The sequence below is a fragment of the Theropithecus gelada genome, chromosome 4 (assembly GCF_003255815.1).
Source record: "Theropithecus gelada isolate Dixy chromosome 4, Tgel_1.0, whole genome shotgun sequence".
Taxonomy (NCBI): Eukaryota; Metazoa; Chordata; class Mammalia; order Primates; family Cercopithecidae; genus Theropithecus; species Theropithecus gelada.
The window spans coordinates 147,337,705-147,351,239 of record NC_037671.1 but is presented as its reverse complement, the minus strand read 5'-3'; the positions used below and the strand labels follow the sequence as shown (position 1 = coordinate 147,351,239).

Genomic DNA, 13,535 nt, shown 5'->3' with positions numbered 1-13,535 from the left:
GGCTGTGATAAATGTTATTGAATATTAAATTAGTGCTACACTTAAAATATTACTTTTGATTATTTAATAAGGAAAAAACTATATTTAAAAACTTATAGCAATCAAGTTCTTTGCGATCTACCCCTTTGGTGTATGTAAGATATAAAGGTAAGCTCTATCAATAAAATAATAAGTCAGAGGTGATTTATATTGCAAAAACTATTAACTTCATTCTTTAAAATATGTCACCATTTTTTACCCAGCCTACTTCTGAAGATAAAATGAAGGAGACTTGTGTCAGTAACAAATCTCTTTAGCAGCAAAAGAGTTTATTCAGTTACTATATACAGACGTGGCCTAAGTCAACAATCAAATAAAATATAACTGCATGCATAAATTTCTGAAAATGAAAATAAATTAATCACTGACATTTTTAAAACTTCAGAATTCTATTATTTTTCTAAAATGTCTAATAAATCAGAATTTACTAACACTTTGGTTTTATTTTTGCTCCTTTTAAAATATGTTTAGATATACATGTTTAAAGGATGTATTTTACTATTTCTACCAGCATCATTGACTAAATGCTTAAGTGCCTACTGCTATGTTAGCTACTTTAAAAAAATATAAAAATTAAGGTCTGCATTCCTGAGGAAGGTATTTAAAAACAAATCAGACATACACAAAAGCCCTAAGAATAAGAAAAGAGAGTGTAAAACCACTAGTATTTTGTATAATTCATATTAAAGTAAAACACACACACACATACACATACCAAAGTTAAGGAAGATAGTAAAACTCATTTAATAGGCATGTTCCATATAACATTTTGTTACAAATTTTGCATTTTCCACATGAAAAAAATCACAGTAGGCACATACTAGAAGCAAAATATGTCAGGCAAAAATATCCTAAAGATGTTTCTGTTATCAAACTTTTGCAATTTTTCCAAATCGTTTTTGAGGTTTGGGAAAAAATCTGGGGCATTTTTGGCTAAAAAAAAACACTATCCATGTGAGTTTTTATTATTTTTTTTTCAAAAAAAAAAAAAAAAAAAAAAAAAAAAAAAGTCCATAATTTTCTACAAATTCCATGAAGTTTTAAATCAATGGTGTTTGATTTACATTTACCAAGAAATGATTTGCTTATCACCATAAAAACTGAATTAAAAATACATCAGGCTAAGTAAATCCAAAAGAGAATAGTGAATTTTGTTGGGCTTACAGACAATGGTATGCATTTCTGTGATCATGTATTATTTTTAACCTTTTCCTTCGGTGCGATTTGGAAGTGACCTGCCTTTTAATAGCTTAGATTGGACATCATCATTGCAATCAAAGTGAGTAGCATCACAACACAATTATCTAATATACACATGCTGCTTAGGGCTGCAATGTTACCACAGTTACCACCAGATTAAATGTCTCAGGAAAACAGAACCACTAAGTCTTTCAACATGCGGAAATTCAGCACTCTTGACAGATTATGAGCCTTCATTTTTCTTCATTTTGAGGCTTTTCCAATTGGTCTTGTGTTGTTTCTTCATCTTTCTCTTTTGCATCTGAAAATAAAAATTCCATTCATATGTGGAATATATTGAAATTTATTTTATATTACATTGGAATAAAACTGTTGGTTTTTCCTTTGTCCACTGTCCATATTTTGCCCTCAATTCAGATATGGAAACTATACAAAGAAGAGAGATATGAGTAGGTTTGGGAATCTACCTTCTCCTGATCAACTTTCTCCTATTCTACAGAGTTATTAAGTGCCAGGCAGTCTTCTAGAGTATTCTCAGAGCCTCCATTTACAGATTACTAAAATGAAACACAAGCAAGTTAAGCGATTTGTCCAAAGTCAGAGACTAGTGAGTGACAGTCACAACTTGAGCTTGGGCCAACTGACTCTGTGGTCCATGTCCTTAGCCATTTCCCTATGCAGGATTGTACTCTCCCCAGCTTCTTCACACTTTCTACACTCTTTGCTCTTTCTTAGGAGATAACCTCACTTTCTACTTCATAGGAAAAAAAATCAAAGCTATCAGACGGGAGCTCCCTCAACTTCCTGCCATTAAATGTCTAAAACTCTCTGTGATCTGTGCTTATTCTTTCTGCCTTCCCTCTTTTTACAATGGAAGATGCACTCGTCAGCACTGGCTATGTAATTTGTTGGTGTCCAGTGCAAAATGAAAATGCAGTACCCTTGTTCAAAAATAATGAAAAATTTCAAGACAGCAACAATAGAACATTGAACCAAGTGCAAGTCTCCTCTAATCAAGGAGCCCTATGCAACCACCCTGGTTGCACAATTTTGGAGCTGGCTCCTGATGTTACTCCTGCTGTGCAGTCTAATACCTTCATGATCCCACATCCTATCAATTTTTGCTTCATCAAGAGGTTGACTCTAATAATCATCTACTGCTCTTCATTGTATCTGACTTTTCCTTTCTCCCGGCTCCTCCGTTCCCTCAATTCACTACCATGTTTAAACTAAAAAAGACCCTCTTTCAACTGTAAGTCTTCCACATCCTATCTTCTCTTTCATCCTTTAAGAAGTATCCCTCTTTTGTTGTCTCCATTTTTAAGTAAAACTATTTAGGTCTACTACTTCTACAAAACTGTTCCCGCCAAGTCATCAATGGCATCTTTGAAATCTGATGGACTTTATTCAGTTCTTCAACTTTAATTCATCAAATATTTATTAAGTGTGTACTATGTACAAGGCAATGAACAAAACATAAATCCTGGCTCTCAGGAAAAATCTGATGAGAAATATGGACAATAAACAAAATAAATAAAATTGTGGTCAATCAGAAGTAAAAAGGGTTAATGAAGACATTAAATAGCAGGAGTGGAAAATAGAAATTTTCAAGAAGTCTTGGGGCCTGGAGGATGCAATTCTAGACAGAGTTAGCTGGGTATGCCTCACTGAGAAGGGGACATTTGAGTAAAGGCCTGAAAAGTTGAAGAAGAATTCTATATAGATAGCAGGGAGAAGAGCATTCCAAGCACAGAGAAAAGCAAGGCCAAAGACAATAATACACAGGAAGGATTTGCAAATGGGACAGTGGTAGAGAAAATTAGAATGGAAAATGGAGTCACAGAGGTACCAAAAAAAACTAGATCTTGTGAGTGAAAAATGGCAGATTTATGGATCAATTTTGAAAGTAGAACTGACAGTATTCACTGATAGATGAGATGGAGAATACAAGAAAAAGAAGGGAGATAAGGATGATTCCAATATTTTTGGCAATAATTTTGTTAACTGGAAGTATGAATTGCCACTCAGAGATGGGAAAATGCAGAAAGAGCTGTTGTTGGGAGACTATCTGGAGTTCGCTTTTATATCCATTAAGTTTGAGATTCCCATTAGATATCCAAGCAGAGATGCCAATTAGGCAATTGGTATATGAGTGTGCAGTTCAGGAGAGCTCCAGGTTGCAGATACAAATTTGTAAGTCATCAAAAGCACGATCATTATCCCAACGAGATCAGATTACATCACAAGTGACAGAGTGTTGATAGATATGATGTCCAAAGACCGAATTTTGATAACCTCCAATTTATTAAGAGTTAGGGGAGATGAGGAAAGTAAAGCTGAAGGAGGAGCAGCCAGGGAAGCAGGAAGAAAACTAGATGAGTGGAGTGTCCGAAAAGCCAAGGGAAGAGAAACGTTACAGGAAAGAGTGACAATCATCTATGACTAAGAGATCATGCAAGAAGAGGGCTAAGAATGAACCACTGATATTAGCAGAGACAATGTCATTTGTCATCTTGAAATAGCAGTGGGGTGATGTGGTGAGGTGAAAATCTCATTAGGGTGAGAGAGAGAATGGGACGCAGAAGATTTGGAGCCACAGAAGCAGATAACTCTGTCAAGAAGTTTTGTTACAAAACAGAAATGGAGAACTAGGACAGTAGCTGGAGGGAGAATTGGGATCAAGGGAGAATTTGTACCCCTAGCAATCATAATTGGTTGCCTTCTAATTAACATGGCAGGTGCTTAATAAGTGTGTATTGAAAGAAATCCCTTAGAAAAATAAGCTTGGTGGAAAATGGTACTCTATAACAGTATGAAATACAAAGAACTAAATTATTTGTATAGTAATTGAAGCTGCACTTGCCACCACAGATTCTAAGCAAGCTACACACAAAGCTTTATAGCTTTCAGAGAAGAGTTGTTAAATCTGCTATCTCAAGTTTGTCTAATGAGCAGATAATAATATGAAGTCCCCTTAAGTTGTTATCTTTCTATGAAATGTACTAGGAAATCAAGGTAATAATTAGATGAAAACTAACAGGATACCATTTGTTGTCAATCTAGTATCTTGCTCAGGATTATTAACTAAAATATAAAACATGATTTCAAATACCTCTTACAGTCTCATTTTTTGCTTTGTAATGTGAAAGTGTTTAGAAATACATTGAAAGATGATTGTAGATAAAAAGAAACAATAATCTGCTCAAGAGGTTATGATTGCTGTCAACTTTGAATTGTGATGTTAATGAAAAGGAAACTTTTTGTATTGTGATGTTAATGAAAGGAAAATTATTTTTCATATATTATGAACTTCCTAGTTAACATTGTTATTCTTCAAGCTTCTGCACATGTCAAGTGCTTTCAATGTAATTGAATATATTTTCAATATATTCTTTCAACATAATTTCTCTGAGAGTGCAACATCAAACTTCCTTTTCAAGCCTGTTACTGTCATTTCAAATGTTAATAAGCTTTTTTGAACAGTTATTTATCTCACTTTTTTGATCATAATAAGAACTCTTGAGAAAGTAAGAAAATGTTGAGTTCTAGATTATCTGGCTTGATTCTGTTCTCTAGAAGCCTAGTTTGGAAAAACATTTATCATATGTAGCAACACGTTACTTAATATAAATATTACGTTCAGATCCTTATTATATATCTTTTAGGTAATAAACCACTTTAACCGTTTACTAAATTAGGCTTTTCATTAATATACATTTAACATAAATCAGATTATAATAGTCTATTTTTTTTACATTTTCTATTTCCATCCTTGTGTTCTGCTCTTATTTGTATCAACTGTTTTTTCTACTCCTTGTCACATTTTTAGAGTGCTTCACAGAACAATAATTCTGCAAGATGCTTCTTTAGAGATAGTCAAATAAATGACAGAAAAAAAAATGCTGTATGTTCTATTTTTAGAAGGGTGTAGACACACTATTACTTTAAAGTCTCTGTAACAAAGGCTCTGAGAAGTCCTTGTCTAAAAAGGAAACATTCCGAGAAGTGTAAAAAGCCAATTATGTTGAAACCAGCAATTCCAAACTTATTTGACCACAGCACCCTTTTTATCTGGGTGACACATTAATACTTAAAAGAATTTCCATGAAGCATTTATAGAGAAAAGTTGGTATAATGGGAAAGATGAAGGCTTTGGAACCAGAAATTCTATTATCACTTAATTTTTGTGAGCTCGAGCAAGTCACTTAACCTGTTTGGGGTTAGTTATGGTAACATCTATATATCAAAAGAGTGGAGGCCTTCTAAGGCTCTCTCTTTCTTTCTCATATTCTGTGTTTCCATTTGTACTGTAAAGGTAATCTACTTGTGTGGCTTATGAGGTATGGGAGAATTTCATTTGCACTATTTTCTCCTCAATCATATAAAATAAATTTTGAAAATATACACTCAAGGCCAGGCGCGGTGGCTCATGCCTGTAACCCTAGTACTTTGGGAGACCAAGTCGGGCAGATCACCTGAAGTCAGGAGTTTGAGACCAGCCTGCCCAACGTGGTGAAACCCCATCTCTACTAAAAATACAAATATTAGCGGCGTGTGGTGGTGGGCGCCTGTAATCCCAGCTACTCAGAAGGCTGAGACAGGAGAATCACTTGCAACCAGGAGGCAGAGGTTGCAGTGAGCTGAGATGATGCCATTGCACTCCAGCCGGGGAGACAAGAATGCAACTCCGTCAAAAAAAAAAAAAAAAAAAAAACACTCAAATATTCAAAAATGTGTATCTCTGAATCTTTTCCCCTCTGGTCCACCAGACCTATATATCAAATTGCTTCATTGACTTGTCCATTTAGATGTCTCATATGTATCCTAAACACAAAAATTTTCACTCCTCCAACTCTCAAAATTGCCCATCCTCTAGGCTAACACTTCTCAGTGTTATGGCATCAGCACCTGCCTGACTGCTCGAGGAGTTATCCCCCAATTCTCTTCCTCATCTCTGCCACATCCAATTCATCAGCAAGTCCTATTGATTCTGCCTACAAAACATATCCCAAATCCACTGACCTTTCTCCATCCCAAGATGCCACCCTCTGTCACCTCTTGTTCATATGTCATCAAATATCATTGACCTTTTTATCATGGTTATCAATTTATAGGGAATAGATTAAGACAGATTATGAACTGGGCAAACCTCAGGTTAATTTCATACAGCATGCAGGACACTGGAAATCCTAGATTTCCTGCCACTTACGCATATTTATTAAAAAAATTAAAAATATAAACAAAAGAGGATAGACCTGAGGGAAATCTGCAGATCTTCCTCACCTCATAATTTGTATGTTTAAGTGAATAAATTATTGAAACCATAACATCTGAGAAAGACTCCAGCTTTCAGTTTTCGTTATCAATTGGAAACGATTCATTTTAAAATTCATAATAATATCTATGCTTAGCTAATGAGAAAAAGATAAACCTTCAAATTGCTTACTTGTAACTTTGTTAATAAAATACTATCTATGTCATCTACCTATATAAGCCTATATCCTTTTGTGTATTTTTTTCTACTCTTTAATTTTTCATTGACAAATAAAAATTATATGTATTTATGTTGTTGTGCAACATGATGTTTTGATAGATGCATACATTGTAGAGTGACTAAATCCAGCTAATTAACATATTCATTACCTCACATACTTACGTGTGTGTGTGTGTATGTGTGGTGGAAACACTCAAAATCTACTCACTTGGCGATCTTCAAGTATACAATACATTGTTACTAACTATAGTCACCGTTTTGCTACAATAGATCCCCTGAACTTATTTCTCCTGTCTAATTGTAATTTTATGTATTTTGACCATCATCTTCCTAATTTGCCTGGTAGCTACCATTCTACTCTCTGATTCCAGCTGTTTGTCTCTTTCAGATTCCATGAATAAGATCATGTGGTATTTGCCTTTCCGTGCCTGGCCTATTTCACTTTACAACATGCCTTCATCCTTTTGCGTAATCTTTAGCATCTGGTGTTATTTGTGAATTCATTTTTACCATTTTCAGTTTCTTAACTGATGCCTTTGACTTTATTTTAAAATGATATGAAGAAAAATATAAAAACAGTAACATATTCTTCCAGATCCTAGTCTCTCTAGTGACCAAAATAAAATGGAGAACACTGCTGACTCTCCCATAGTGTATTTGCTCTCTTTTGCTTGATTAAGTAATGTCAGTTACATTAAGGTTTTGTGTGTGTTGAAGGTGTATAAAATTTAATTAGGGTTTTTACACTAACAAGTAATTGCCTTCTCTACCTCACTAGTTTAGAACGGACTCCAACAGCAACATCATGTTCCTATAGTCATATTACATTTTCAAACTTAGAAGGCCAAGAACATTACATATATGTTTATTTCTTTATTCCCTTATCTTTTCCATCTTTTCATTCTTCTTATTATATTTTACGTTGAACTGTATGCTTTTTAATTCTCACCTATAGTGTCGCATATGAGAAATAGTGGCCTTTGGAAAAAGATGAGGTAATCACGGAACTGCAGGATCTGGTCACAGCTCCTGGCCTACAAGGATATAACCATTTCATAGAGAATGAACCAGGAACATTTGAAACTTTACCAGGTAGTAAATAACCTCCTGAAGCAAAGAACCAAAAGCCTTCTTCTTGGGCTCCCAGGAATGGGCCAGATGTGAGCGGCTTCTGGTTCTCACTTGCTTTGTTGTCACCAAGAATAAATTCCCAAACATACACTAGAGTCCACCTGAGAGTCTAAAACGGGGCACAAAAGGTGAGTAGTTTGCTAATGACTTGGAACAAAAATGATCTTTACTCTCTCTGAGTGTAGATTTTAACTTTGATTCAGGGTTTTGTTGTTTTTTTTTAAATCTCCATAAGGGTTTTTAAATGAAAGGCACCTTTTAACACTTTATTGAAAGTATCCTTATATTCATTTTCAGGAGACTAAATTCTGGAAGCTATATAAACTGTATGTAAACAATGGAGAGAGAGACCTAAGATTTCCCTTCATGGTGTGACAGCTCTACCTTTCTCTTAATGTCAAGAATGATCACCTTTTCTACAAAAATTTTCTTGAAAGAATCTCATCCCTACTTGAGAGTAAACTTCTTCCTAGATTTGAGAATTAAAGGGCTTGTGGCACACTACAGTGAAGCAGAAGCTTCCAAAGTGATTTGTCAATGGATGGCAGAAGAAAAATTACTTTATTTATGAATACTTCTCAATAAAATTGAAAGCTCATTGACAGAAAGATCATATTTGTTCACCTTTGTATTCCCAATTATTAGCTTTGTGCATGACTATAACTATACACATGCAATGAATAAATAAAACTTCAGTTTCTACATACACAGCATGAGACAAAAAGATGAAATATTCTACTTTGGAAAAGGCTGAACATCCACTAAGCCTTAAACAAAAGCTGAGAGGTTTAAGTAAACAAATAAGGAAACTGAGCACTTTTAACTAGGTAAAAGAAAGACTGTCCAGAGAAAAGGACTGGTTAAGAAGGGACAAATGCTGTTAATTGTAAGAGGATTTTGAGTATTACCTTCCTTCACGGAGAGAGCCTCCAGTTTGAGGGGTAAATCTGAGGTTCCGTCTGTGGCAGCTGAACTCTGGATGTCTGGTAAGGCATTCCGGCGGCCTGCCCTTGCTGAAGATGCAAAATTGGCGACCCCAGACTCCACATCAGTCATTTTTGATGAATCTGTCCTCATAGCAACATCTACAAATAGAATGTGCATATGAAGAAGATGAGCCTATTCAGAGCTAAATGTTCACCACAGTGGTTGAAAGGCATGGCTAGATCAAAAACACAATAGGCTTGAGAGTCTAATCATTGATCACAACCTTCATCAATGTCTACTGCTACGGTCCTGCAGCGTCCATTTGCACATTTGCTGAATAGAGCAGGAAGTCCTTAGTGTGAGCCAGATTGCTAAAAATAACCCCTGAGCTGAATGAGCCACTTGGATGCTTAAGGGTGCAGTAATCCCTTGCCTTTTGTTCTGCTTTTCTATGGATGGATCAGCCAAACTAGGGCTCGGAAGGAAATGAAAACTGGCTTTTTTGACCACTCCTGTAGAGACTCGGCCTGCCAGTATTTGCTTGTGGTAGTTGTTCAGGCTGAAACCAAATAACTATAATTTGTAGGGACCAAACAAAACACTCTTTTCCTACTTCTTAGAAATAAGAAATTCTACTTTATCTCAAAAGCTTTTTCCCTAGAGAGCACTGGATATTTTGATCTGTTCTGGTCTGAAACCTAATTTTTGATAAATTCATGTTAATGTTTGGAAAAGTAGGACCTATTTTAGGTTTTTTTTAATCTTCAGGTCGACATGGTAATTATTAATTCTTTCCTAAGCACCCTTTGTCTCCCTAACAATTGTCTCTCTCTAAGAAAGAATTCTCAAGAGATCATTCACTACAGAGGGAGGAAGGTAACAGTTATTGCTTACTCTAAAATTGACCTTTTTATGATGCTTTCTAGTGAATCTCTCCTGAGAAGTCAACTCTGAAGAGCATCTTTAAAGCAGCAGCAGCAGTAAGCATTTTATTGAAAAGCTATTTAATGCTAGCCTCTCAGCTAGGCCTGAGAGTACAGACGTATGGTATACTTTCCATCTTTAGGAAACTTGCACTCTCAAAAGGGAGAGAAAATATATGCATGCAAAGATAGATACCCTAACATAGAATGCACTATGATACCCTAATATAGAATGCACTGAGGGATGGAGATGCTCATTTGTGACACCTAAAAAGGGCAGAAATATGTAAACCTTGGGCTACACAGAACAAATCCAACTTTTCATGGTAGTTGGAGGGAGTAACTTCAATTCAGGAAATGCTAAAAACTAAATGACACAGTCACAAAACATGGTGCATTTAACAATAGAAACACAACATCTTTGGTTCACAGAATCCAAGAAATGCAAATTGAGCTTAGCATGGTCCTTAGGAGTCCAGGAATAGTTCGGAATTGCCCAAAAAAAGAGTCATTCTATTAATTCCATAGATATTATTGTCTTTCCAGGAATCATGGGAAATTTGAGAACAGAGCTATGTTTTGAGATACAATTTTGGAATCCATCAGACTTTTAACTGCTTGGTATTTGGCAACTGTGGATAACATATAGATAACTTAGTGTACTGTAAAGAGCAATAGACTATTGGTCAAAAAGAATATGCTCCATTATAGACTTGTAAGGTGATATTGTTCAATCCATTTAATTTCTCTAAGTCACAGTTCCTCCCTTATATAACGGGCATAGCAATTAGCCTATGGATTCACAGGATGCTTGTGAAGCACTAATGACATAAAGAATAAATAAACTCTTTGTAACTATAAGGCATATGTTTGATTGTTGGCATCATTGTTCATATCTCACTAAGCGTTCTTTATTGTACCACCTTCTTGTGTATCCTCTTTAATCCTGACAAGAAGTATTTTCCTCTTGGGAAGACCTCTAGCATTTTCTAAGAGGAAAACCAGCATTTTTATTCAATACTACAAGAACATTTTTATATTATATTATTTAAACCTCCCAATAATCCCATGAGGTACTGAAGTATGACCCTTGTTTCGTGGATGCGGAAACTGGGGATCAGAGAGGTTAAGCGACTCATTTAAAGTTGCACAGCTGCTAAGCCAGCACTCAGGCATGCAAACCCAGTTGCAGTTCACTCTGAAAGCAACACGATATGGATTATCACAAAATTGTCTCTTTGAATCCCCATAATGCACATAGCCATATAAAGTTACTTTATATTCTGCCTTTATTATTTTTATATAGAGAAAATAGGGGGGGAAATGTGTCTGTGTGTATACATATATATATCTAAAAGTTTGTTAAAGTATGTATGTGTATATATACACACACACACACACATACACACACACACACACACACACATATATATATATAAAAATACCTGGACGATGGAATAATCTCTCTCTCTCTGAACATATATATATATATATATATACACACACACACACACACACACACACACAACTGATGCATATAATTGGTTCCCCATCTCTTCACAGTGTTGCTCTCTAGTTTGAATGTTTGGTTATCTTGTGAGCTCTCCTATGATACATTAATTTTGGTCAGATCTCTTCTCAACAGCTTGTAAGAAGTGGCTAGTTTGGAAGTAGACCCCATTTACTGGCTTCCACTCTGTCCTCCACCAATTCACATCACATCAGAAACCACTATGACTGCAAGTATCTCTTCCTGTGTAACCGCAAAGAAGTTAACTCTGCTGGTCTTAAAGGAACAACTCCATGAATAACTGAATTCTTACTTGCCTGCTAGTCTAAAACCTTAAAATTAAATATGATAATAGTTTTTAAAATGTTAAGATATGTGATCTTAAATATTTAAATAAATGTATATATTTTATATAAAATAAAATGGGTAAACTTCTTCAGCCAGATGGGACATTTTAAACAAATATTGAGTTGAAATTTGTATATTGAAAAAGAAATTCTTTTTTTTAAATAATTTTTTTGGCTCGGCATGGTGGCTTATGCCTGTAATCCCAGCACTTTGGAAGGCCAAGGTGAGCAGATCATGAGGCCAGAACTTTGAGACCAGCCTGGCCAACATGGTGAAACCCTGTCTCTACTAAAAAATAAAAAATAAAAATAATAGTCGGGCATGGTGGCTCACACCTGTGATCCCAGCTACTCAGGTGGCTAAGGCAGGAGAATCTTTTAAACCCAATAGGTGGAGGTTGAAGTGAGCCAAGATTGCGCCACTGCACTCCAGTCTGGGTGATGGAGCAAGACTTTGTCTCAAAAAACAATAATAATAATTTACTTAACTTTTACTTTAGGTTCAAGGGTACATATGAAAGTTTGTTACGTAGGTAAACTTGCGTCATGGGGATTTGCTGTACAGATTATTTCATCACCCAGGTATTAAGCCAAATACCCAACAGTTATCTTTTCTGCAGCTCTCCCTCCTCCCACCCTTCACCCTCAAGTGAACCCCAATGTCTGTTGCTAAAAAATAATCTTCTAAAAAGTGGCCCTTGTAGTGGGTGATCAGCATGAAAAAGAAATTCTGGGTTTCACGTTTATATCAAGATCATTTTGCTGCTAGCTGGCTGCTATTTTGGAAGTTTTTGCTTTTGCCTTTATATTGCTATTTCAGACATAAGCTTTCTAATTAGTTCTATTTTGTAGATTGATGCTGGAAAATAAAATAATCACAAAACTATCTAAAAGTTTGCTAAAGTTGTATTCATTAACTACTATTTTAAGATTGAAAACAGAACTGGCCAAATAGGGAGGCTAAGTAACAAAACTGCTTTACTTCGGGGCTGTACTTGGCCATGGCAAACTCACATTTGGCACCATCTTCCTTTCAAAGTCTGCCACTGATACTGACTGACCAAGATGTCATGCTCCATCACAGGCAGACCAAAGAGCTAACCTCGCCCAGCAATGTGGGAAGATGGCACATTCTACCGAGAAAAGCTATTTTCCTGACCAAATGTGCCAATGGCCTAGAAATTGGTGGCAGGAACATTTGAATCCACAAGATGACTCTTAGTTGGGCTCTTTAAACTCCAAAGCAAAGAGATTTATTGTACCACTGGAGATAATCTGAAAGCTCATCAAGAAAAGAAATATGAATAAACTATGTAATTATGTTATGAAATGTTATGCTACAATTTTAAATAATGTATTAGATCCAATAACACACTGAAATAAAGCAAGTTTAAAAATTAATATTTATAGTGTGGGGGAAAAGGAGAGAGTATTATGAATACAATGGAATCTCATCTTTATACAAATAATAAAAATTCTAGTTGGGAATGGAAGGTAGAACAAGGAAAATATTAACCTTTTTTTCTCTACCTCTTTACATATTTTGACTTGTACTGATGATACCTTTGTAATTTAAAAGAATTGAAACATCCACCAAGAAAAATTATGAATAAATAGACATTCTAGCACAGAAAGGCTCTAAAAGTAACATTTTGAAAATTTAACCAAATAATAGCATATCCTTAAGAGAAAGCTTCTTCTTCCCCCAATAGCCATCTCTCATTTGTCTGTTGTTGGTTTTCTATACAACACTGATTGCATATGCTTGATTTTTTTTAAAAGGGGTGATACACAAATAGAAAAGAGATGATTGCTGTCTTCAAATGCCTTGTGACATTTAAAATATATAGCCCACACAAAGATGAGGAAATACTTCAGAGAAAAATGACAGATTCACTTGAGGTTCTTTTAATTTTCTGGGCATAATTACGTTATGTTTGCTAACCAAGGCAGCTGACTCACTA

The 13,535-nt window shown here is 35.4% G+C and overlaps 1 protein-coding gene across 6 annotated transcripts in view; it reads right to left on the bottom strand.

The window, feature by feature from the left end:
- Window positions 1–276: 276 nt before the first annotated feature.
- PKIB (cAMP-dependent protein kinase inhibitor beta) overlaps window positions 277–13,535 on the bottom strand; it is a 248,067-nt gene continuing 234,808 nt past the window's right edge. For 5 of the 6 annotated variants that reach the window (XM_025381400.1, XM_025381403.1, XM_025381402.1 and 2 more), the window contains 2 exons: window positions 8,773–8,949; window positions 277–1,540 (listed from right to left, as the gene is read on the bottom strand). In XM_025381400.1, coding sequence (XP_025237185.1) covers window positions 1,473–1,540; window positions 8,773–8,949 — 245 coding nt within the window. In that variant the 3' untranslated portion in view covers window positions 277–1,472. Of the gene's footprint in view, window positions 1,541–8,772; window positions 8,950–9,074; window positions 9,492–13,535 lie in introns of those variants that run through there. The other variant, XM_025381405.1, reaches the window with a different exon arrangement.